Source organism: Somniosus microcephalus, unplaced genomic scaffold (assembly GCF_052327205.1).
Source record: "Somniosus microcephalus isolate GS21.2 unplaced genomic scaffold, FLI_Smic_1.0 unresolved_chr7, whole genome shotgun sequence".
Classification (NCBI taxonomy): Eukaryota; Metazoa; Chordata; class Chondrichthyes; order Squaliformes; family Somniosidae; genus Somniosus; species Somniosus microcephalus.
Genome location: NW_028225185.1, coordinates 44,766,283 through 44,790,572, shown reverse-complemented (window position 1 = coordinate 44,790,572; position 24,290 = coordinate 44,766,283). Strand labels below are relative to the sequence as shown.

At 51.9% G+C, this 24,290-nt stretch overlaps 1 protein-coding gene and 1 long non-coding RNA gene across 3 annotated transcripts in view; one reads left to right on the top strand and one right to left on the bottom strand.

Moving 5' to 3' along the window:
* The window catches only part of LOC147086863 (5-aminolevulinate synthase, erythroid-specific, mitochondrial-like), a 104,369-nt gene extending 93,311 nt beyond the window's left edge, over positions 1–11,058 (top strand). For both annotated transcript variants that reach the window (XM_085979065.1, XM_085979064.1), the window contains 2 exons: positions 3,020–3,182; positions 5,388–11,058. In XM_085979065.1, the coding sequence (XP_085835191.1) occupies positions 3,020–3,182; positions 5,388–5,551 (327 nt within the window). In that variant the 3' untranslated portion in view covers positions 5,552–11,058. The remainder of the gene's footprint in view (positions 1–3,019; positions 3,183–5,387) is intronic.
* Positions 10,897–13,104, bottom strand: LOC147086862 (uncharacterized). The gene is made up of 2 exons (XR_015075752.1): positions 11,511–13,104; positions 10,897–11,443 (listed from the first exon to the last, which is right to left on the bottom strand). It is a non-coding gene; the product is annotated as an uncharacterized LOC147086862 (long non-coding RNA).
* Positions 13,105–24,290: the final 11,186 nt, after the last annotated feature.

Here is a 24,290-nt window from a genome sequence, read left to right as displayed (position 1 = left end):
CGGTGCCGGGGTAATCTCACCGTATAACCAGTGACACAGTGCCGGGGTAATCTCACCGTATAACCAGTGACACGGTGCCGGGGTAATCTCACCGTATAACCAGCGACACAGTGCCGGGGTAATCTCACCGTATAACCAGTGACACGGTGCCGGGGTAATCTCACCGTATAACCAGCGACACAGTGCCGGGGTAATCTCACCGTATAACCAGTGACACGGTGCCGGGGTAATCTCACCGTATAACCAGTGACACAGTGCCGGGGTAATCTCACCGTATAACCAGTGACACAGTGCCGGGGTAATCTCACCGTATAACCAGCGACACAGTGCCGGGGTAATCTCACCGTATAACCAGTGACACAGTGCTGGGGTAATCTCACCGTATAACCAGCGACACGGTGCCGGGGTAATCTCACCGTATAACCAGTGACACAGTGCCAGGGTAATCTCACCGTATAACCAGTGACACGGTGCCGGGGTAATCTCACCGTATAACCAGTGACACAGTGCCGGGGTAATCTCACCGTATAACCAGCGACACGGTGCTGGGGTAATCTCACCGTATAACCAGTGACACAGTGCCGGGGTAATCTCACCGTATAACCAGTGACACGGTGTCGGGGTAATCTCACCGTATAACCAGTGACACGGTGCCGGGGTAATCTCACCGTATAACCAGTGACACGGTGCCGGGGTAATCTCACCGTATAACCAGTGACACGGTGCCGGGGTAATCTCACCGTATAACCAGTGACACAGCGCCGGGGTAATCTCACCGTATAACCAGTGACACAGTGCCGGGGTAATCTCACCGTATAACCAGTGACACAGTGCCGGGGTAATCTCACCGTATAACCAGTGACACAGTGCCGGGGTAATCTCACCGTATAACCAGTGACACAGCGCCGGGGTAATCTCACCGTATAACCAGTGACACAGTGCCGGGGTAATCTCACCGTATAACCAGTGACACAGTGCCGGGGTAATCTCACCGTATAACCAGTGACACAGTGCCGGGGTAATCTCACCGTATAACCAGTGACACAGTGCCGGGGTAATCTCACCGTATAACCAGTGACACAGGGCCGGGGTAATCTCACCGTATAACCAGCAACACAGTGCCGGGGTAATCTCACCGTATAACCAGCGACACAATGCCGGGGTAATCTCACCGTGCCGGGGTAATCTCACCGTATAACCAGTGCCGGGGTAATCTCACCGTATAACCAGTGACACAGTGCCGGGGTAATCTCACCGTATAACCAGTGACACAGTGCCGGGGTAATCTCACCGTATAACCAGTGACACAGTGCCGGGGTAATCTCACCGTATAACCAGTGACACAGTGCCGGGGTAATCTCACCATGTAACCAGCGACACGGTGCCGGGGTAATCTCACCGTATAACCAGCGACACGGTGCCGGGGTAATCTCACCGTATAACCAGCGACACAGTGCCGGGGTAATCTCACCGTATAACCAGTGACAGTGTGCCTGGGTAATCTCACCGTATAACCAGTGACACAGTGCCGGGGTAATCGCACCGTATAACCAGTGACACAGTGCCGGGGTAATCTCACCGTATAACCAGTGACACAGTGCCGGGGTAATCTCACCGTATAACCAGCGACACAGTGCCGGGGTAATCTCACCGTATAACCAGTGACACAGTGCCGGGGTAATCTCACCGTGTAACCAGTGACACAGTGCCGGGGTAATCTCACCGTGTAACCAGTGACACAGTGCCGGGGTAATCTCACCGTGTAACCAGTGACACAGTGCCGGGGTAATCTCACCGTGTAACCAGTGACACGGTGCCGGGGTAATCTCACCGTATAACCAGTGACACGGTGCCGGGGTAATCTCACCGTATAACCAGTGACACAGTGCCGGGGTAATCGCACCGTATAACCAGTGACACAGTGCCGGGGTAATCTCACCGTATAACCAGTGACACAGTGCCGGGGTAATCTCACCGTGTAACCAGTGACACAGTGCCGGGGTAATCTCACCGTGTAACCAGTGACACAGTGCCGGGGTAATCTCACCGTATAACCAGTGACACAGTGCCGGGGTAATCTCACCGTGTAACCAGTGACACAGGGCTGTGCCTCACTATACTCTCATTAACAGCATCATAGCTGGTAACTGTACCTATTTGGACCTGTCTGACTGACCTTGGATGCTTTTGAAATGGCATCCCAGGTTGACGGGAAAGAAATGTGGACACGGCTGAAGCAACCAAGTTAGTGCAAAGGGAGCTTGACCGAGTTTGCAACTGGGCTGATCGGCAGCAAACGCAGTTCAGTACAGACAAAGGCAACCTGCTGCGGATTGGGAGTAGGAGCAGGACGCACATGTACTCTGTGGGTGGGATAGAACTTATCGGTGGACGGGGGGGGGGGCGGGAGTAGAAAGAGACCCAGGGTGTTCTAGGCATTAGTTGAGTTGTTACTCACCATTTCCAAACAGCAGCAGGTGATGTGAAAGTAAGTATTACATGATCCTGGGGCATATTACAAAACTGCGGAGTTTAACCCTCCTGAAGTCATTCTGCTACAGTACAATGCCCTGGTCAGATTACTCCTAGAATATCGGGGACAGTTCCAATCACAGCAACACAGAGAAACAAGGCAGAGGAACCCCAGCATCGGAGGGGAGAGCTCGATATACAAGGGCTCTTCAGCCCCCCGAAGAAACGTCTCAAAGGGGGAAAACCTACAGAAAGATTACTAAGCAGGATAAAGGAAAGCCGGAATGATACTCTCAGACAGCCCACAGCAGCAAGGAAAAAACGGCACGGGGTCGGGGTGCGAAGGGCAATTTTAGGACGGATGCCAGGAAAAATGTTGTAACCGAGAAAGGGGAAAGGTTATCAGGAAGGGTGGCCGTGTTTTATACACTTTAGCTAATGAAGAAACAATGAGGGGTGTTGGTATTGGGAGGGTCATATGTTGGAAGGATGAGATCTGAGAGAGGTGGAGTCCATCGGTTTTAACTGGTTGCTGCTTCTCCTGAAGGTGTGCGATGCTGCGAAGAACACCGAGATCTGCAACATCATGATGAGTCAACATGGCATCTACGTCCAGGCCATCAACTACCCGACTGTCCCCCGGGGAGAGGAGCTCCTCCGCCTTGCCCCCTCCCCACATCATGAACCCCAGATGATGGGCTACTTTGTGGGTGAGTAACGGAGAAGTGCGACGGAGTGAGGTAGGGAGACCCCCCCGAGTTCGCTTTCTGGTGTCTGATGAGCCGCTGATCTCGGCGGAAGTGTCAGGAAGGGGCGCTTCAATTGGCGGCAGTGTCTCTGGGTTCGGCGTCCGGCTTGGGATCACTGTCTAGGGGCCCTCCTGTACATGAGGAGGAGACAGGATTGTGTTGGGCCGCTGCCCTCCACCCTGTACCACGCAGACACTTGTTTCTGTTGACACAGCCGGAGCAGGAATCGGGGGACGCAGAGGGAAGAGATCTGGAGGGAGCAAAGAACCAGACCCAAGCACTCAGGGTGTCATCAATAAACCAGTGATGGAAGTTTCATGGACACTAGCCCAACGCATCTGTGTAACATCCCATCGTCTGCCAGGGTGGACAGGGGAGTATCATTAAACACTTGACCATTGATATCACCAGCAGCAACTTCAGGTCTTGGATCTGAGCCCCACTCGAGGATTTGAGCACTGTAATCCATGCTGACACTTCAGTGCAGTCCTGTGGGAGTACTGCACTGTCCGAGGTATTAAGATGAGAGGAGGCCAGTCTGCCTTTTCAGCTGGATGTGAAAGATCCCACGGCCACTATTGGAAGAAAAGCAGACAGTTCTCTTAGTATCCTAGGGCCGACATTCCTCCCTCAACCAACACAGACTGACTGGTCATTTACTGTCTGTGGCATCTTGCTGTGCGCTAATTGGCTGCCAGGTTTTCCTACAATAACAGTGACTATAATTCTAAAGTACTTCATCAGCTGTAAAGCGCGATGGGACGTCCTAAGATTGTGAAAGGTGCTGCAGCAATGCAAGTTCTTTTGTTTTACAAATATTTCTTCACTTCTCTTAAAATCTATCCTGGATTCTGCTTCCCCCAATATTTCTGGTCAGACATTCCACATCTTTGTTTTTGTGACTGGAAGCCTGTGTCCAGTGGGGTACCGCAGGGATCGGTGCTGGGTCCCTTGCTGTTTGTGGTCTACATTAATGATTTGGATGTGAATGTAAAAGGTATGATCAGTAAGTTCGCAGATGACATGAAAATTGGTGGGGTGGTAAATAGCGAGGAGGAAAGCCTCAGGCTACAGGACGATATAAACGGGTTGGTCAGATGGGCGGAACAGTGGCAAATGGAATTTAACCCTGAAAAGTGTGAGGTGATGCATTTTGGGAGGACTAACAAGACAAGGGAATACACAATGAATGGTAGGACCCTAGGAAGGACAGAGGATCAGAGGGACCTTGGTGTGCATGTACATAGATCCCTGAAGGCAGCAGAACAGGTGGATAAGGTGGTTAAAAAGGCATATGGGATACTTGCCTTCATTAGCCGAGGCATAGAATATAAGAGTAGGGAGGTTATGATGGAGCTGTACAAAACGCTAGTTAGGCCACAGCTGGAATACTGTGTGCAGTTATGGTCGCCACACTATAGGAAGGATGTGATTGCATTGGAGAGGGTGCAGAGGAGATTCACCAGGATGTTACCTGGGCTGGAGCGTTTCAGCTATGAAGAGAGACTGGACAGGCTGGGGTTGTTTTCCTTAGAGCAGAGAAGGCTGAGGGGGGACCTGATTGAGGTGTACAAAATTATGAGGGGCATAGATAGGGCAGATAGAAAGGAACTTTTTCCCTTAGTAGAGGGGTCAATAACCAGGGGGCATAGATTCAAGGTAAGGGGCAGGAGGTTTAGAGGGGATTTGAGGAAAATCTTTTTCACCCAGAGGGTGGTTGGAATGTGGAACTCAATGCCTGAAAGGGTGGTAGAGGCAGGAACCCTCACAACATTCAACAAGCATTTCGATGAGCACTTGAAACGCCATAGCATACAAGGCTGCGGACCAAGTGCTGGAAAATGGGATTAGAATAGACGGGGCTTGATGGCCGGCGCGGACACGAGGGGCCTCTTTCTGTGCTCTATAACTCTATGACTCTATCCAAAAAAAGCTGTGTCAAAAAATCTTCTACCCTCTCTCTTCATTCTTTAGGTGATGATCTTAAACTGATGCCCTCTGGTTACCGACTCATGACCAGTGGAAATAGTTTTGCCCGATTTACCGTATCAAAACCCATCTTAATTTGTAGCCCCTCTATCAGGTCTCCTTTTCACCTTCTCTGTTCGAATGAAAAGGACCCCAGTTTCTCTCGCCGCTTCTCCTAACTACAGCCTCTCTTTTCAGATCGCCTGGTCAATGCTTGGAAGGAGCTGGGGCTCCCCATCCAGCCCCTGCCCTCGGCAGCCTGCACGTTCTGCCAACGGCCTGTGCATTTCGAGCTGATGAGCGAATGGGAGCGCTCCTACTTTGGCGGGACGGAGGGACGGTACATCACCGTGTGCGCCTGAACCAACAGCTCGTGGAGTTCTACCGAGGAAACTATCTGAACGCAATTAAACTACAAATGCTGGACTAGTAATAACCCACACCCCTCACTGTAACACACTGATATACCCCACACCCCTCACTGTAACACTGATATACCCCACACCCCTCACTGTAACACTGATATACCCCACACCCCTCACTGTAACACTGATATACCCCACACCCCTCACTGTAACACTCTGATATACCCCACACCCCTCACTGTAACACTGATATACCCAACACCCCTCACTGTAACACTGATATACCCCACACCCCTCACTGTAACACTGATATACCCCACACCCCTCAATGTAACACGCTGATATACCCCACCCCTCACTGTAACACTCTGATATACCCCACACCCCTCACTGTAACACTGATATACCCCACACCCCTCACTGTAACACTGATATACCCCACACCCCTCACTGTAACACTCTGATATAGCCCACACCCCTCACTGTAACACTGATATACCCCACACACCTCACTGTAACACTGATATACCCCACACCCCTCACTGTAACACTGATATACCCCACACCCCTCACTGTAACACTGATATACCCCACACCCCTCACTGTAACACTGATATACCCCACACCCCTCACTGTAACACTGATATACCCCACACCCCTCACTGTAACACACTCTGATATAACCCACACCCCTCACTGTAACACTGATATAACCCACACCCCTCACTGTAACACACTGATATACCCCACACCCCTCACTGTAACACACTCTGATATACCCCACACCCCTCACTGTAACACCCTCTGATATACCCCACACCCCTCACTGTAACACTGATATACCCCACACCCCTCACTGTAACACTGATATACCCCACACCCCTCACTGTAACACTGATATACCCCACACCCCTCACTGTAACACTCTGATATACCCCACACCCCTCACTGTAACACTGATATACCCCACACCCCTCACTGTAACACACTGATATACCCCACACCCCTCACTGTAACTCTCTGATATACCCCACACCCCTCACTGTAACACCCTCTGATATACCCCACACCCCTCACTGTAACACTGATATACCCCACACCCCTCACTGTAACACTCTGATATACCCCACACCCCTCACTGTAACTCTCTGATATACCCCACACCCCTCACTGTAACTCTCTGATATACCCCACACCCCTCACTGTAACACACTGATATACCCCACACCCCTCACTGTAACACTGATATACCCCACACCCCTCACTGTAACACTCTGATATACCCCACACCCCTCACTGTAACACTGATATACCCCACACCCCTCACTGTAACACTGATATACCCCACACCCCTCACTGTAACACTGATATACCCCACACCCCTCACTGTAACACTGATATACCCCACACCCCTCACTGTAACTCTGATATACCCCACACCCCTCACTGTAACACTGATATACCCCACACCCCTCACTGTAACACTGATATACCCCACACCCCTCACTATAACACTCTGATATACCCCACACCCCTCACTGTAACACTGATATACCCCACACCCCTCACTGTAACACTCTGATATACCCCACACCCCTCACTGTAACACTCTGATATACCCCACACCCCTCACTGTAACACCCTCTGATATACCCCACACCCCTCACTGTAACACTGATATACCCCACACCCCTCACTGTAACACACTGATATACCCCACACCCCTCACTGTAACTCTCTGATATACCCCACACCCCTCACTGTAACACCCTCTGATATACCCCACACCCCTCAGTATAACTCTCTGATATACCCCACACCCCTCACTGTAACACACTGATATACCCCACACCCCTCACTGTAACACTGATATACCCCACACCCCTCACTGTAACTCTCTGATATACCCCACACCTCTCACTGTAACTCTCTGATATACCCCACACCCCTCACTGTAACACTCTGATATACCCCACACCCCTCACTGTAACACTCTGATATACCCCACACCCCTCACTGTAACTCTCTGATATACCCCACACCCCTCACTGTAACACTGATATACCCCACACCCCTCACTGTAACACTCTGATATACCCCACACCCCTCACTGTAACTCTCTGATATACCCCACACCTCTCACTGTAACACACTGATATACCCCACACCCCTCACTGTAACACTGATATACCCCACACCCCTCACTGTAACACTCTGATATACCCCACACCCCTCACTGTAACACTGATATACCCCACACCCCTCACTGTAACACTGATATACCCCACACCCCTCACTGTAACACTGATATACCCCACACCCCTCACTGTAACTCTCTGATATACCCCACACCCCTCACTGTAACACTGATATACCCCACACCCCTCACTGTAACTCTCTGATATACCCCACACCCCTCACTGTAACACTCTGATATACCCCACACCCCTCACTGTAACACTGATATACCCCACACCCCTCACTGTAACACTGATATACCCCACACCCCTCACTGTAACACTGATATACCCCACACCCCTCACTATAACACTCTGATATACCCCACACCCCTCACTGTAACACTGATATACCCTACACCCCTCACTGTAACACTCTGATATACCCCACACCCCTCACTGTAACACTCTGATATACCCCACACCCCTCACTGTAACACTGATATACCCCACACCCCTCACTGTAACACTCTGATATACCCCACACCCCTCACTGTAACACTCTGATATACCCCACACTCCTCACTGTAACACTCTGATATACCCCACACCCCTCACTGTAACACACTGATATACCCCACACCCCTCACTGTAACACACTGATATACCCCACACCCCTCACTGTAACTCTCTGATATACCCCACACCCCTCACTGTAACACACTGATATACCCCACACCCCTCACTGTAACACTCTGATATACCCCACACCCCTCACTGTAACACACTGATATACCCCACACCCCTCACTGTAACACACTGATATACCCCACACCCCTCACTGTAACACACTGATATACCCCACACCCCTCACTGTAACACTGATATACCCCACATCCCGCACTGTAACACTGATATACCCCACACCCCTCACTGTAACACCCTCTGATATATCCCACACCCCTCACTGTAACACTGATATACCCCACACCCCTCACTGTAACACCCTCTGATATATCCCACACCCCTCACTGTAACACTGATATATCCCACACCCCTCACTGTAACACTGATATACCCCACACCCCTCACTGTAACACTCTGATATACCCCACACCCCTCACTGTAACACTCTGATATACCTCACACCCCTCACTGTAACACTGATATACCTCACACCCCTCACTGTAACACTGATATACCCCACACCCCTCACTGTAACACTGATATACCCCACACCCCTCACTGTAACACGCTGATGTATCCCACACCCCTTACTGTAACATTAATATGCCCCACACCCCTTACTGTAACACCGATATACCCCTCACTGTAACACTGATATACCCAACACCCCTCACTGTAACACTGATATACCCAACACCCCTCACTGTAACATTGATATACCCCACATCCCTCGCTGTAATACTGATATACCCCACACCCCTCCCTGTAACACTGATATACCCCACACCCCTCACTGTAACACGCTGATATACCCCACACCCCTCACTGTAACACTCCGATATACCCCACACCCCTCACTGTAACACACTGATATACCCCACACCCCTCACTGTAACACACTGATATACCCCACACCCCTCACTGTAACATTGATATACCCCACACCCCTCACGGTAACACTGATATACCCCACACCCCTTACTGTAACACCGATATACCCCTCACTGTAACACTGATATACCCCACACCCCTCACTCTAACACTCCGATATACCCCACACCCCTCACTGTAACATTGATATGCCCCACACCCCTCACTGTAACACTGATATACCCCTCCCCTCACGGTAACACTGATATACCCCACACCCCTCACTGTAACATTGATATACCCCACACCCCTCACTGTAACACTGATATACCCCACACCCCTCACTGTAACACTGATATACCCCACCCCTCACTATAACACTGATATACCCCACACCCCTCACTGTAACACTCCGATATACCCCACACCCCTCACTGTAACTCTGATATACCGCACACCCCTCACGGTAACAATCTGATATACCCCACACCCCTCACGGTAACAGTCTGATATACCCCACACCCCTCACGGTAACAGTCTGATATAGCCCACACCCCTCACTGTAACTCTGATATACCCCACACCCCTCACGGTAACAGTCCGATATACCCCACACCCCTCACTGTAACAGTCTGATATACCCCACACCCCTCACTGTAACACTGATATACCCCACACCCCTCACTGTAACACTGATATACCCCACACCCCTCACTGTAACACTGATATACCCCACACCCCTCACTGTCACACCGAGTTTATAATATAGACTCCGAATGTAAATGTATGATACTGTACTGACGCCCATCCCCGCCCCGCCAGTGATGGTGCTCCGACTGTCCCTCAGCCTGTACTGCTGAGAAATGTCAATGATCCAACTAACTCTACTTCTCAAATTACCCAAGTTTTGCCACTGTATTATAGAAAAATAAGGACAGATGTATTATTCTAAATTGGGTACAGAATTTGGTCTGCACACCCTGATCAAATAACCCATCTCCATTCATCCCCAATTCACCTGAAGGCTACACTTGGCCTAAATTCTCCACGTTAAAGGAAAAACAAACAAACTGACAAATTGGGCAAGTGCTTCTGTAATCTTGTAAATGCCCCCAGAAAATGTGAAACCCCCATCATTGCCCCACATACCACAGCCCCTCTCACTGCTCATGGACACACACACTACCCTCTCTCCCCTGCAATTCCCTTACTTCTGAAGGCACCAACTCTTTCTGGGTAGGGGCTGCAGCTTCCAGTTACTTAGCACCCCCCAGGGACCTCACCCGATGACCCGTTCTTTATGTGTGGGCCTAGGCTATTCGACCACAGCGGTATCGCAGCCGAGTCCAATCCTTTGCTGACCCAAGACGCCCAACCCCAGCCCACACACATTTGCCAGCAGGTGTCACTGGATAACGATCAGGAGCAGGAACGTGGCTGATTTTTATCCCCCCTCACCCAGCTAGGCAGCTCTGAGGCCAATTGCAGCAGCCCCTTCCAGCACCCTGGCCGAGATCAGCTAATTCAGCACAGGCCAGAGACAGAACCCAAGCCATTCCTGGTCCGGGCTGCTCAAAATCACACCAGGCAGTACACACAAAACCAATCTGGGCTCTCAAGATTTATTTTCTCAAACAGCAACTGGAAACCTTTCACACATGTAATGAAATGATCAAAGCCAACGGCCAGCGAATTCCACAATCTTCAGCATTGTCCCGTATTGCAGTGTATTCACACAATCATCCAGTCAATAAAGTTTAATTCATACTCTCGGAACTGAAGGTGAATCTTCGTATCCCACATAAAGACCACAGGCCCGATTAACGGTCTCAGAGAGTCTGGGATTCGCCGTGGCTTAAACACCGGTCCTTAACGACTGGCATCAAATCCAGTCCAGAATGTTGAGATTAAATGATCTGCTAAAATCGGGTAATGCCCGTGCAGTGCTGAGTGTTGATGTGCGAAATGGGAAAGTGTCACACTATGAAAGAGAACTCTTCTGAGGCAGTGCACTGGCAGCTTTACTCTGTATCTAACCCTGTGCTGTACATGCACTGCGAGTGTTTGATGGGACAGTGTAGAGGGAGCTTTACTCTGTATCTAACTCGTGCTGTACCTGCCCTGGGACTGTTTGATGGGGACAGTGTAGAGGGAGCTTTACTCTGTATCTAACCCGTGCTGTACCTGCCCTGGGAGTGTTTGATGGGACAGTGTAGAGGGACCCTGCAGTCTCTCGGAGTAACACTGCCAATCGTGGGCACTTTTATGCCGTGTCCCCACACAACCCGAGAACTGACTGAACTGAAATACGAGCCTGACCCTTGCAGCAGACAGAAAGTACTTTCATGTCAATCAATGAAAGCTGCATTAAAACTCAGCTCCCAGATCAAAAAGGATTGCAAGCAAACCTACTGTGGCACCAAACTGGCACTGAATGCCCACCCGTGGACCCTCCCCAGTCCCCCTGTATTTGATCCAAACTCCCGGGTCCTTCAATGCCGAAGACGTTTTCTCTATAACACTCGTGAAATCTACAAAATGAAGATTTTAACATACAGGAAACTTTGGTTTATCTGGAGATTGTATGTCCGGAATACTCGATCTAATGGCAAAAATCAGGAGCTGTTTTCTGTAAGTTTTTTTAGATCTCGTTCTTTTTTTTCCCCCAGTCAGCCACTGCAAGGTCTGTAGCTATAGCAACAGCTTCAGCTACAGACGCTTGCAGCTGCAGCCGACTCTTTAGAAGCTGTTGCTAAGCAACAGTGTTTGTTGTCAGATACGGAGATGAAAACCTCCGTATGCTTCAACGTTAACTTTGTATGTCCGGCAGTTTTGATAGATCGGCAACACGCCGGTCCCGTCGGTGCCGGGTATCACAAAGTTTCCTGTACTCTAAAATTCAACTGCACGGGAGAGATTTTCACCACCATGGCTGGAGGGGCAAATCATTCAACCATCAGTGGGGGTGGGGGGCGAGGGGGAGGATGTTCGGTGAGGCGCTGACCTCTGACTGTCAGGGGCTGGCAGAGGCAGCCTCCTCTCATCACTTGGTCTGGTGTCCGATAAGCTTCCGTTTCTGCCGCAGTAGAGCCTGGTACTGTGCCTTGGTGCTCACAAGGCTGCTCTGGAGAGTCGCTACCTCAGCTGCAAGCTCCATCACTGAGAAAATGGGAGAAAAAAAGGCACAATGAGCAACAAAGTGCAAATAACATGCATGTGTCATGCACACAGCAGTAAGATCAAAAACATGCTTCACGCATCGACAGCAGTAAGCTTAAAGACTTGCATCAGTAGTGAGGTAGTCTTGAGCAAAAACGCCCACGTATCAGAGAGACAACATGGAGAGCAAGAGCACACGCATGTCAGATGCGAGGGGAAAAGAAACACATTTGTGATGCAGATATAGTAGAGCATAAACATACAAATATCTTACAGCATTCTCCTTCCCTCTCCTCACACACACTCTGCTCTGTCTCTCCCCGCAATCCACGACACCCTCACATCTTCCCAACTCTGTCTCTCCCTCCTCACACACACTCTGCTCTGTCTCCCTCCTCACACACACTCTGCTCTGTCTCTCTCCTCACACACACTCTGCTCTGTCTCTCTCCTCACACAAACTCTGCTCTGTCTCTCTCCTCACACACTCTGCTCTGTCTCTCTCCTCACACACTCTGCTCTGTCTCTCTCCTCACACAAACTCTGCTCTGTCTCTCTCCTCACACACTCTGCTCTGTCTCTCTCCTCACACAAACTCTGCTCTGTCTCTCTCCTCACACACTCTGCTCTGTCTCTCTCCTCACACACACTGCTCTGTCTCTCTCCTCACACACTCTGCTCTGTCTCTCTCCTCACACACACTCTGCTCTGTCTCTCTCTCACACACACTCTGCTCTGTCTCTCTCTCTCCTCACACACACTCTGCTCTGTCTCTCTCTCCTCACACACACTCTGCTCTGTCTCTCTCTGCTCACACACACTCTGCTCTGTCTCTCTCTCCTCACACACACTCTGCTCTGTCTCTCTCTCCTCACACACACTCTGCTCTCTCTCTCTCCTCACACACACTCTGCTCTGTCTCTCTCTCCTCACACACACTCTGCTCTGTCTCTCTCTCCTCACACACACTCTGCTCTGTCTCTCTCTCCTCACACACACTCTGCTCTGTCTCTCTCTCCTCACACACACTCTGCTCTGTCTCTCTCTCCTCACACACACTCTGCTCTGTCTCTCTCCTCACACACACACTGCTCTGTCTCTCTCTCCTCACAGGCACTCTGCTCTGTCTCTCTCCTCACACACACTCTGCTCTGTCTCTCTCCTCACACACACTCTGCTCTGTCTCTCTCCTCACACACACTCTGCTCTGTCTCTCTCCTCACACACACTCTGCTCTGTCTCTCTCCTCACACACACTCTGCTCTGTCTCTCTCCTCACACACACTGCTCTGTCTCTCTCTCCTCACACACACTCTGCTCTGTCTCTCTCCTCACACACACTCTGCTCTGTCTCTCTCCTCACACACACTCTGCTCTGTCTCTCTCTCCTCACACACACTCTGCTCTGTCTCTCTCTCCTCACACACACTCTGCTGTCTCTCTCCTCACACACTCTGCTGTCTCTCTCTCCTCACACACTCTGCTCTGTCTCTCTCTCCTCACACACTCTGCTCTGTCTCTCTCTCCTCACACACTCTGCTCTGTCTCTCTCCTCACACACACTCTGCTCTGTCTCACTCCTCACACACACTCTGCTGTCTCTCTCTCCTCACACACACTCTGCTCTGTCTCTCTCCTCACACACACTCTGCTCTGTCTCTCTCTCCTCACACACTCTGCTCTGTCTCTCTCTCCCCACACACTCTGCTCTGTCTCTCTCTCCTCACACACACTCTGCTCTGTCTCTCTGCTCACACACACTCTGCTCTGTCTCTCTCCTCACACACACTGCTCTGTCTCTCTCCTCACACACACTCTGCTCTGTCTCTCTCCTCACACACACTCTGTCTCTCTCCACACACGCTCTGCTCTGTCTCTCTCCTCACACACACTCTGCTCTGTCTCTCTCCTCACACACACTCTGCTCTGTCTCTCTCCTCACACACACTCTGCTCTGTCTCTCTCCTCACACACACTCTGCTCTGTCTCTCTCTCACACACACTCTGCTCTGTCTCTCTCTCTCCTCACACACACTCTGCTCTGTCTCTCTCTCCTCACACACACTCTGCTCTGTCTCTCTCTCCTCACACACACTCTGCTCTGTCTCTCTCCTCACACACACTGCTCTGTCTCTCTCTCCTCACAGGCACTCTGCTCTGTCTCTCTCCTCACACACACTCTGCTCTGTCTCTCTCCTCACACACACTCTGCTCTGTCTCTCTCCTCACACACACTCTGCTCTGTCTCTCTCCTCACACACACTCTGCTGTCTCTCTCCTCACACACACTCTGCTCTGTCTCTCCTCACACACACTCTGCTCTGTCTCTCCTCACACACACTCTGCTCTGTCTCTCTCTCCTCACACACACTCTGCTGTCTCTCTCCTCACACACTCTGCTCTGTCTCTCTCTCCTCACACACTCTGCTCTGTCTCTCTCTCCTCACACACTCTGCTCTGTCTCTCTCCTCACACACACTCTGCTCTGTCTCTCTCCTCACACACACTCTGCTGTCTCTCTCTCCTCACACACACTCTGCTCTGTCTCTCTCCTCACACACACTCTGCTCTGTCTCTCTCTCCTCACACACTGCTCTGTCTCTCTCTCCCCACACACTCTGCTCTGTCTCTCTCTCCTCACACACACTCTGCTCTGTCTCTCTCCTCACACACACTGCTCTGTCTCTCTCCTCACACACACTCTGCTCTGTCTCTCTCCTCACACACACTCTGCTCTGTCTCTCTCCTCACACACACTCTGCTCTGTCTCTCTCCTCACACACACTCTGCTCTGTCTCTCTCCTCACACACACTCTGCTCTGTCTCTCTCCTCACACACACTCTGCTCTGTCTCTCTCTCCTCACACACTCTGCTCTGTCTCTCTCCTCACACACACTCTGCTCTGTCTCTCTCCTCACACACACTCTGCTGTCTCTCTCTCCTCACACACACTCTGCTCTGTCTCTCTCCTCACACACACTCTGCTCTGTCTCTCTCTCCTCACACACTGCTCTGTCTCTCTCTCCCCACACACTCTGCTCTGTCTCTCTCTCCTCACACACACTCTGCTCTGTCTCTCTCCTCACACACACTGCTCTGTCTCTCTCCTCACACACACTCTGCTCTGTCTCTCTCCTCACACACACTCTGCTCTGTCTCTCTCCTCACACACACTCTGCTCTGTCTCTCTCCTCACACACACTCTGCTCTGTCTCTCTCCTCACACACACTCTGCTCTGTCTCTCTCCTCACACACACTCTGCTCTGTCTCTCTCCTCACACACTCTGCTCTGTCTCTCTCTCCTCACACACACTCTGCTCTGTCTCTCTCTCCTCACACACACTCTGCTCTGTCTCTCTCCTCACACACACTCTGCTCTGTCTCTCTCCTCACACACTCTGCTCTGTCTCCTTTCTCACACACACTCTGCTCTGTCTCTCTCCTCACACACACTCTGCTCTGTCTCTCCTCACACACACTCTGCTCTGTCTCTCTCCTCACACACACTCTGCTCTGTCTCTCTCCTCACACACACTCTGCTCTGTCTCTCTCCTCACACACACTCTGCTCTGTCTCTCTCCTCACACACACTCTGCTGTCTCTCTCCTCACACACACTCTGCTCTGTCTCTCTCTCCTCACACACTCTGCTCTGTCTCTCTCTCCTCACACACTCTGCTCTGTCTCTCTCTCCTCACACACACTCTGCTCTGTCTCTCTCCTCACACACACTCTGCTCTGTCTCTCTCCTCACACACACTCTGCTCTGTCTCCTCACACACACTCTGCTCTGTCTCTCTCCTCACACACACTCTGCTCTGTCTCTCTCCTCACACACACTCTGCTCTGTCTCTCTCTCTCCTCACACACACTCTGTCTCTCTCCTCACACACACTCTGCTCTGTCTCTCTCTCCTCACACACTCTGCTCTGTCTCTCTCTCCTCACACACTCTGCTCTGTCTCTCTCTCCTCACACACACTCTGCTCTGTCTCTCTCCTCACACACACTCTGCTCTGTCTCTCTCCTCACACACACTCTGCTCTGTCTCTCTCCTCACACTCACTCTGCTCTGTCTCTCTCTCCTCACACACACTCTGCTCTGTCTCTCTCCTCACACACACTCTGCTCTGTCTCTCTCCTCACACACACTCTGCTCTGTCTCTCTCCTCACACACACTCTGCTCTGTCTCTCTCCTCACACACACTCTGCTCTGTCTCTCTCTCCTCACACACACTCTGCTCTGTCTCTCTCCTCACACACACTCTGCTCTGTCTCTCTCTCTCCTCACACACACTCTGCTCTGTCTCTCTCCTCACACACACTCTGCTCTGTCTCTCTCTCCTCACACACTCTGCTCTGTCTCTCTCTCCTCACACACTCTGCTCTGTCTCTCTCCTCACACACACTCTGCTGTCTCCTCACACACACTCTGCTCTGTCTCTCTCCTCACACACACTCTGCTCTGTCTCTCCTCACACACACTCTGCTCTGTCTCTCTCTCTCCTCACACACACTCTGCTGTCTCTCTCCTCACACACACTCTGCTCTGTCTCTCTCTCCTCACACACACACTGCTCTGTCTCTCTCCTCACACACACTGCTCTGTTTCTCTCTCCTCACACACACTCTGCTCTGTCTCTCTCCTCACACACACTCTGCTCTGTCTCTCTCCTCACACACACTCTGCTCTGTCTCTCCTCACACACACTCTGCTCTGTCTCTCTCCTCACACACACTCTGCTCTGTCTCTCTCTCCTCACACACACTCTGCTCTGTCTCTCTCCTCACACACACTCTGCTCTGTCTCTCTCCTCACACACACTCTGCTCTGTCTCTCTCCTCACACACACTCTGCTCTGTCTCTCTCCTCACACACACTCTGCTCTGTCTCTCTCCTCACACACACTCTGCTCTGTCTCTCTCCTCACACACACTCTGCTCTGTCTCTCTCTCCTCACAGGCACTCGGCTCTGTCTCTCCTCACACACACACTCTGCTCTGTCTCTCTCCTCACACACACTCTGCTCTGTCTCCTCACACACACTCTGCTGTCTCTCTCTCCTCACACACACTCTGCTCTGTCTCTCTCTCCTCACACACACTCTGCTCTGTCTCTCTCTCCTCACAGGCACTCTGCTCTGTCTCTCTCCTCACACACACTCTGCTCTGTCTCTCTCTCCTCACAGGCACTCTGCTCTGTCTCTCTCCTCACACACACTCTGCTCTGTCTCTCTCTCCTCACACACACTCTGCTCTGTCTCTCTCTCCTCACAGGCACTCTGCTCTGTCTCTCTCCTCACACACTCTCTGCTCTGTCTCTCTCTCCTCACACACACTCTGCTCTGTCTCTCTCTCCTCACACACACTCTGCTGTCTCTCTCTCCTCACACACACTCTGCTCTGTCTCTCTCCTCACACACACTCTGCTCTGTCTCTCTCTCCTCACACACACTCTGCTCTGTCTCTCTCCTCACACACACTGCTCTGTCTCTCTCCTCACACACACTCTGCTCTGTCTCTCTCCTCACACACACTCTGCTCTGTCTCTCTCCTCACACACACTCTGCTCTGTCTCTCTCTCCTCACAGGCACTCTGCTCTGTCTCTCTCCTCACACACACTCTGCTCTGTCTCTCTCCTCACACACACTCTGCTCTGTCTCTCTCCTCACACACACTCTGCTCTGTCTCTCTCTCCTCAGACACACTCTGCTCTGTCTCTCTCTCCTCACACACACTCTGCTCTGTCTCTCTCTCCTCACACACACTCTGCTCTGTCTCTCTCCTCACACACACTCTGCTGTCTCTCTCCTCACACACACTCTGCTCTGTCTCTCTCTCCTCACACACTCTGCTCTGTCTCTCTCTCCTCACACACACTCTGCTCTGTCTCTCCTCACACACACTCTGCTCTGTCTCTCTCCTCACACACACTCTGCTCTGTCTCTCTCCTCACACACACTCTGCTCTGTCTCTCTCTCCTCACACACACTCTGCTCTGTCTCTCTCCTCACACACACTCTGCTCTGTCTCTCTCTCTCCTCACACACACTCTGCTGTCTCTCTCCTCACACACACTCTGCTCTGTCTCTCTCCTCACACACACTCTGCTCTGTCTCTCTCCTCACACACACTGCTCTGTCTCTCTCTCCTCACACACACTCTGCTCTGTCTCTCTCCTCACACACACTCTGCTCTGTCTCTCTCCTCACACACACTCTGCTCTGTCTCTCTCTCCTCACACACACTCTGCTCTGTCTCTCTCTCCTCACACACACTCTGCTGTCTCTCTCCTCACACACTCTGCTGTCTCTCTCTCCTCACACACTCTGCTCTGTCTCTCTCTCCTCACACACTCTGCTCTGTCTCTCTCCTCACACACACTCTGCTGTCTCTCTCTCCTCACACACACTCTGCTCTGTCTCTCTCCTCACACACACTCTGCTCTGTCTCTCTCTCCTCACACACTCTGCTCTGTCTCTCTCTCCCCACACACTCTGCTCTGTCTCTCTCTCCTCACACACACTCTGCTCTGTCTCTCTGCTCACACACACTCTGCTCTGTCTCTCTCCTCACACACACTGCTCTGTCTCTCTCCTCACACACACTCTGCTCTGTCTCTCTCCTCACACACACTCTGTCTCTCTCCACACACGCTCTGCTCTGTCTCTCTCCTCACACACACTCTGCTCTGTCTCTCTCCTCACACACACTCTGCTCTGTCTCTCTCCTCACACACACTCTGCTCTGTCTCTCTCCTCACACACACTCTGCTCTGTCTCTCTCTCACACACACTCTGCTCTGTCTCTCTCTCTCCTCACACACACTCTGCTCTGTCTCTCTCTCCTCACACACACTCTGCTCTGTCTCTCTCTCCTCACACACACTCTGCTCTGTCTCTCTCCTCACACACACACTGCTCTGTCTCTCTCTCCTCACAGGCACTCTGCTCTGTCTCTCTCCTCACACACACTCTGCTCTGTCTCTCTCCTCACACACACTCTGCTCTGTCTCTCTCCTCACACACACTCTGCTCTGTCTCTCTCCTCACACACACTCTGCTGTCTCTCTCCTCACACACACTCTGCTCTGTCTCTCCTCACACACACTCTGCTCTGTCTCTCTCCTCACACACACTCTGCTCTGTCTCTCTCCTCACACACACTGCTCTGTCTCTCTCTCCTCACACACACTCTGCTCTGTCTCTCTCCTCACACACACTCTGCTCTGTCTCTCTCTCCTCACACACACTCTGCTGTCTCTCTCCTCACACACTCTGCTCTGTCTCTCTCTCCTCACACACTCTGCTCTGTCTCTCTCCTCACACACACTCTGCTCTGTCTCTCTCCTCACACACACTCTGCTGTCTCTCTCTCCTCACACACACTCTGCTCTGTCTCTCTCCTCACACACACTCTGCTCTGTCTCTCTCTCCTCACACACTCTGCTCTGTCTCTCTCTCCCCACACACTCTGCTCTGTCTCTCTCTCTTCACACACACTCTGCTCTGTCTCTCTGCTCACACACACTGCTCTGTCTCTCTCCTCACACACACTGCTCTGTCTCTCTCCTCACACACACTCTGCTCTGTCTCTCTCCTCACACACACTCTGCTCTGTCTCTCTCCTCACACACACCTCTGCTCTGTCTCTCTCCTCACACACACTCTGCTCTGTCTCTCTCCTCACACACACTCTGCTCTGTCTCTCTCCTCACACACACTCTGCTCTGTCTCTCTCCTCACACACTCTGCTCTGTCTCTCTCTCCTCACACACACTCTGCTCTGTCTCTCTCTCCTCACACACACTCTGCTCTGTCTCTCTCCTCACACACACTCTGCTCTGTCTCTCTCCTCACACACACTCTGCTCTGTCTCTCTCCTCACACACACTCTGCTCTGTCTCTCTCCTCACACACACTCTGCTCTGTCTCTCTCTCCTCACAGGCACTCTGCTCTGTCTCTCTCCTCACACACACTCTGCTCTGTCTCTCTCCTCACACACACTCTGCTCTGTCTCTCTCCTCACACACACTCTGCTCTGTCTCTCTCCTCACACACACTCTGCTCTGTCTCTCTCCTCACACACACTCTGCTGTCTCTCTCCTCACACACACTCTGCTCTGTCTCTCTCTCCTCACACACTCTGCTCTGTCTCTCTCTCCTCACACACTCTGCTCTGTCTCTCTCTCCTCACACACACTCTGCTCTGTCTCTCTCCTCACACACACTCTGCTCTGTCTCTCTCCTCACACACACTGCTCTGTCTCTCTCCTCACACACACTCTGCTCTGTCTCTCTCCTCACACACACTCTGCTCTGTCTCTCTCCTCACACACACTCTGCTCTGTCTCTCTCCTCACACACACTCTGCTCTGTCTCTCTCTCCTCACACACACTCTGCTCTGTCTCTCTCCTCACACACACTCTGCTCTGTCTCTCTCTCCTCACACACTCTGCTCTGTCTCTCTCCTCACACACACTCTGCTCTGTCTCTCTCCTCACACACACTCTGCTCTGTCTCTCTCTCTCCTCACACACACTCTGCTGTCTCTCTCCTCACACACACTCTGCTCTGTCTCTCTCTCCTCTCACACTCTGCTCTGTCTCTCTCTCCTCACACACTCTGCTCTGTCTCTCTCTCCTCACACACACTCTGCTCTGTCTCTCTCCTCACACACACTCTGCTCTGTCTCCTCACACACACTCTGCTCTGTCTCTCTCCTCACACACACTCTGCTCTGTCTCTCTCCTCACACACACTCTGCTCTGTCTCTCTCCTCACACTCACTCTGCTCTGTCTCTCTCTCCTCACACACACTCTGCTCTGTCTCTCTCCTCACACACACTCTGCTCTGTCTCTCTCCTCACACACTCTGCTCTGTCTCCTTTCTCACACACACTCTGCTCTGTCTCTCTCCTCACACACACTCTGCTCTGTCTCTCTCCTCACACACACTCTGCTCTGTCTCTCTCCTCACACACACTCTGCTCTGTCTCTCTCCTCACACACACTCTGCTCTGTCTCTCTCTCCTCACACACACTCTGCTCTGTCTCTCTCCTCACACACACTCTGCTCTGTCTCTCTCTCTCCTCACACACACTCTGCTCTGTCTCTCTCTCTCCTCACACACACTCTGCTCTGTCTCTCTCTCCTCACACACTCTGCTCTGTCTCTCTCTCCTCACACACTCTGCTCTGTCTCTCTCCTCACACACACTCTGCTGTCTCCTCACACACACTCTGCTCTGTCTCTCTCCTCACACACACTCTGCTCTGTCTCTCCTCACACACACTCTGCTCTGTCTCTCTCTCTCCTCACACACACTCTGCTGTCTCTCTCCTCACACACACTCTGCTCTGTCTCTCTCTCCTCACACACTCTGCTCTGTCTCTCTCCTCACACACACTCTGCTCTGTCTCTCTCCTCACACACACTCTGCTCTGTCTCTCTCCTCACACACACTCTGCTCTGTCTCTCTCCTCACACACACTCTGCTCTGTCTCTCTCCTCACACACACTCTGCTCTGTCTCTCTCTCCTCACACACACTCTGCTCTGTCTCTCTCCTCACACACACTCTGCTCTGTCTCTCTCTCCTCACACACACTCTGCTCTGTCTCTCTCTCCTCACACACACACTGCTCTGTCTCTCTCCTCACACACACTGCTCTGTTTCTCTCTCCTCACACACACTCTGCTCTGTCTCTCTCCTCACACACACTCTGCTCTGTCTCTCTCCTCACACACACTCTGCTCTCTCTCTCCTCACACACACTCTGCTCTGTCTCTCTCCTCACACACACTCTGCTCTGTCTCTCTCTCCTCACACACACTCTGCTCTGTCTCTCTCCTCACACACACTCTGCTCTGTCTCTCTCCTCACACACACTCTGCTCTGTCTCTCTCCTCACACACACTCTGCTCTGTCTCTCTCCTCACACACACTCTGCTCTGTCTCTCTCCTCACACACACTCTGCTCTGTCTCTCTCCTCACACACACTCTGCTCTGTCTCTCTCCTCACACACACTCTGCTCTGTCTCTCTCCTCACACACACTCGGCTCTGTCTCTCTCTCCTCACACACACTCGGCTCTGTCTCTCCTCACACACACACTCTGCTGTCTCTCTCTCCTCACACACACTCTGCTCTGTCTCTCTCTCCTCACACGCACTCTGCTCTGTCTCTCTCTCCTCACAGGCACTCTGCTCTGTCTCTCTCCTCAAACACACTCTGCTCTGTCTCTCTCTCCTCACAGGCACTCTGCTCTGTCTCTCTCCTCACACACACTCTGCTCTGTCTCTCTCTCCTCACACACACTCTGCTCTGTCTCTCTCTCCTCACAGGCACTCTGCTCTGTCTCTCTCCTCACACACTCTCTGCTCTGTCTCTCTCTCCTCACACACACTCTGCTCTGTCTCTCTCTCCTCACACACACTCTGCTGTCTCTCTCTCCTCACACACACTCTGCTCTGTCTCTCTCCTCACACACACTCTGCTCTGTCTCTCTCTCCTCACACACACTCTGCTCTGTCTCTCTCCTCACACACACTGCTCTGTCTCTCTCCTCACACACACTCTGCTCTGTCTCTCTCCTCACACACACTCTGCTCTGTCTCTCTCTCCTCACAGGCACTCTGCTCTGTCTCTCTCCTCACACACACTCTGCTCTGTCTCTCTCCTCACACACACTCTGCTCTGTCTCTCTCCTCACACACACTCTGCTCTGTCTCTCTCCTCACACACACTCTGCTCTGTCTCTCTCTCCTCAGACACACTCTGCTCTGTCTCTCTCTCCTCACACACACTCTGCTCTGTCTCTCTCCTCACACACACTCTGCTCTGTCTCTCTCCTCACACACACTCTGCTCTGTCTCTCTCCTCACACACACTCTGCTCTGTCTCTCTCCTCAGACACACTCTGCTCTGTCTCTCTCTCCTCACACACACTCTGCTCTGTCTCTCTCTCCTCACACACACTCTGCTCTGTCTCTCTCCTCACACACACTCTGCTCTGTCTCTCTCCTCACACACACTCTGCTCTGTCTCTCTCTCCTCACACACACTCTGCTCTGTCTCTCTCCTCACACACACTCTGCTCTGTCTCTCTCTCTCCTCACACACACTCTGCTCTGTCTCTCTCCTCACACACACTCTGCTCTGTCTCTCTCTCCTCACACACTCTGCTCTGTCTCTCTCTCCTCACACACTCTGCTCTGTCTCTCTCCTCACACACACTCTGCTGTCTCCTCACACACACTCTGCTCTGTCTCTCTCCTCACACACACTCTGCTCTGTCTCTCCTCACACACACTCTGCTCTGTCTCTCTCTCTCCTCACACACACTCTGCTGTCTCTCTCCTCACACACACTCTGCTCTGTCTCTCTCTCCTCACACACTCTGCTCTGTCTCTCTCCTCACACACACTCTGCTCTGTCTCTCTCCTCACACACACTCTGCTCTGTCTCTCTCCTCACACACACTCTGCTCTGTCTCTCTCCTCACACACACTCTGCTCCGTCTCTCTCCTCACACACACTCTGCTCTGTCTCTCTCCTCACACACACTCTGCTCTGTCTCTCTCTCCTCACACACACTCTGCTCTGTCTCTCTCCTCACACACACTCTGCTCTGTCTCTCTCTCCTCACACACACTCTGCTCTGTCTCTCTCTCCTCACACACACACTGCTCTGTCTCTCTCCTCACACACACTGCTCTGTTTCTCTCTCCTCACACACACTCTGCTCTGTCTCTCTCCTCACACACACTCTGCTCTGTCTCTCCTCACACACACTCTGCTCTGTCTCTCTCCTCACACACACTCTGTCTCTCTCTC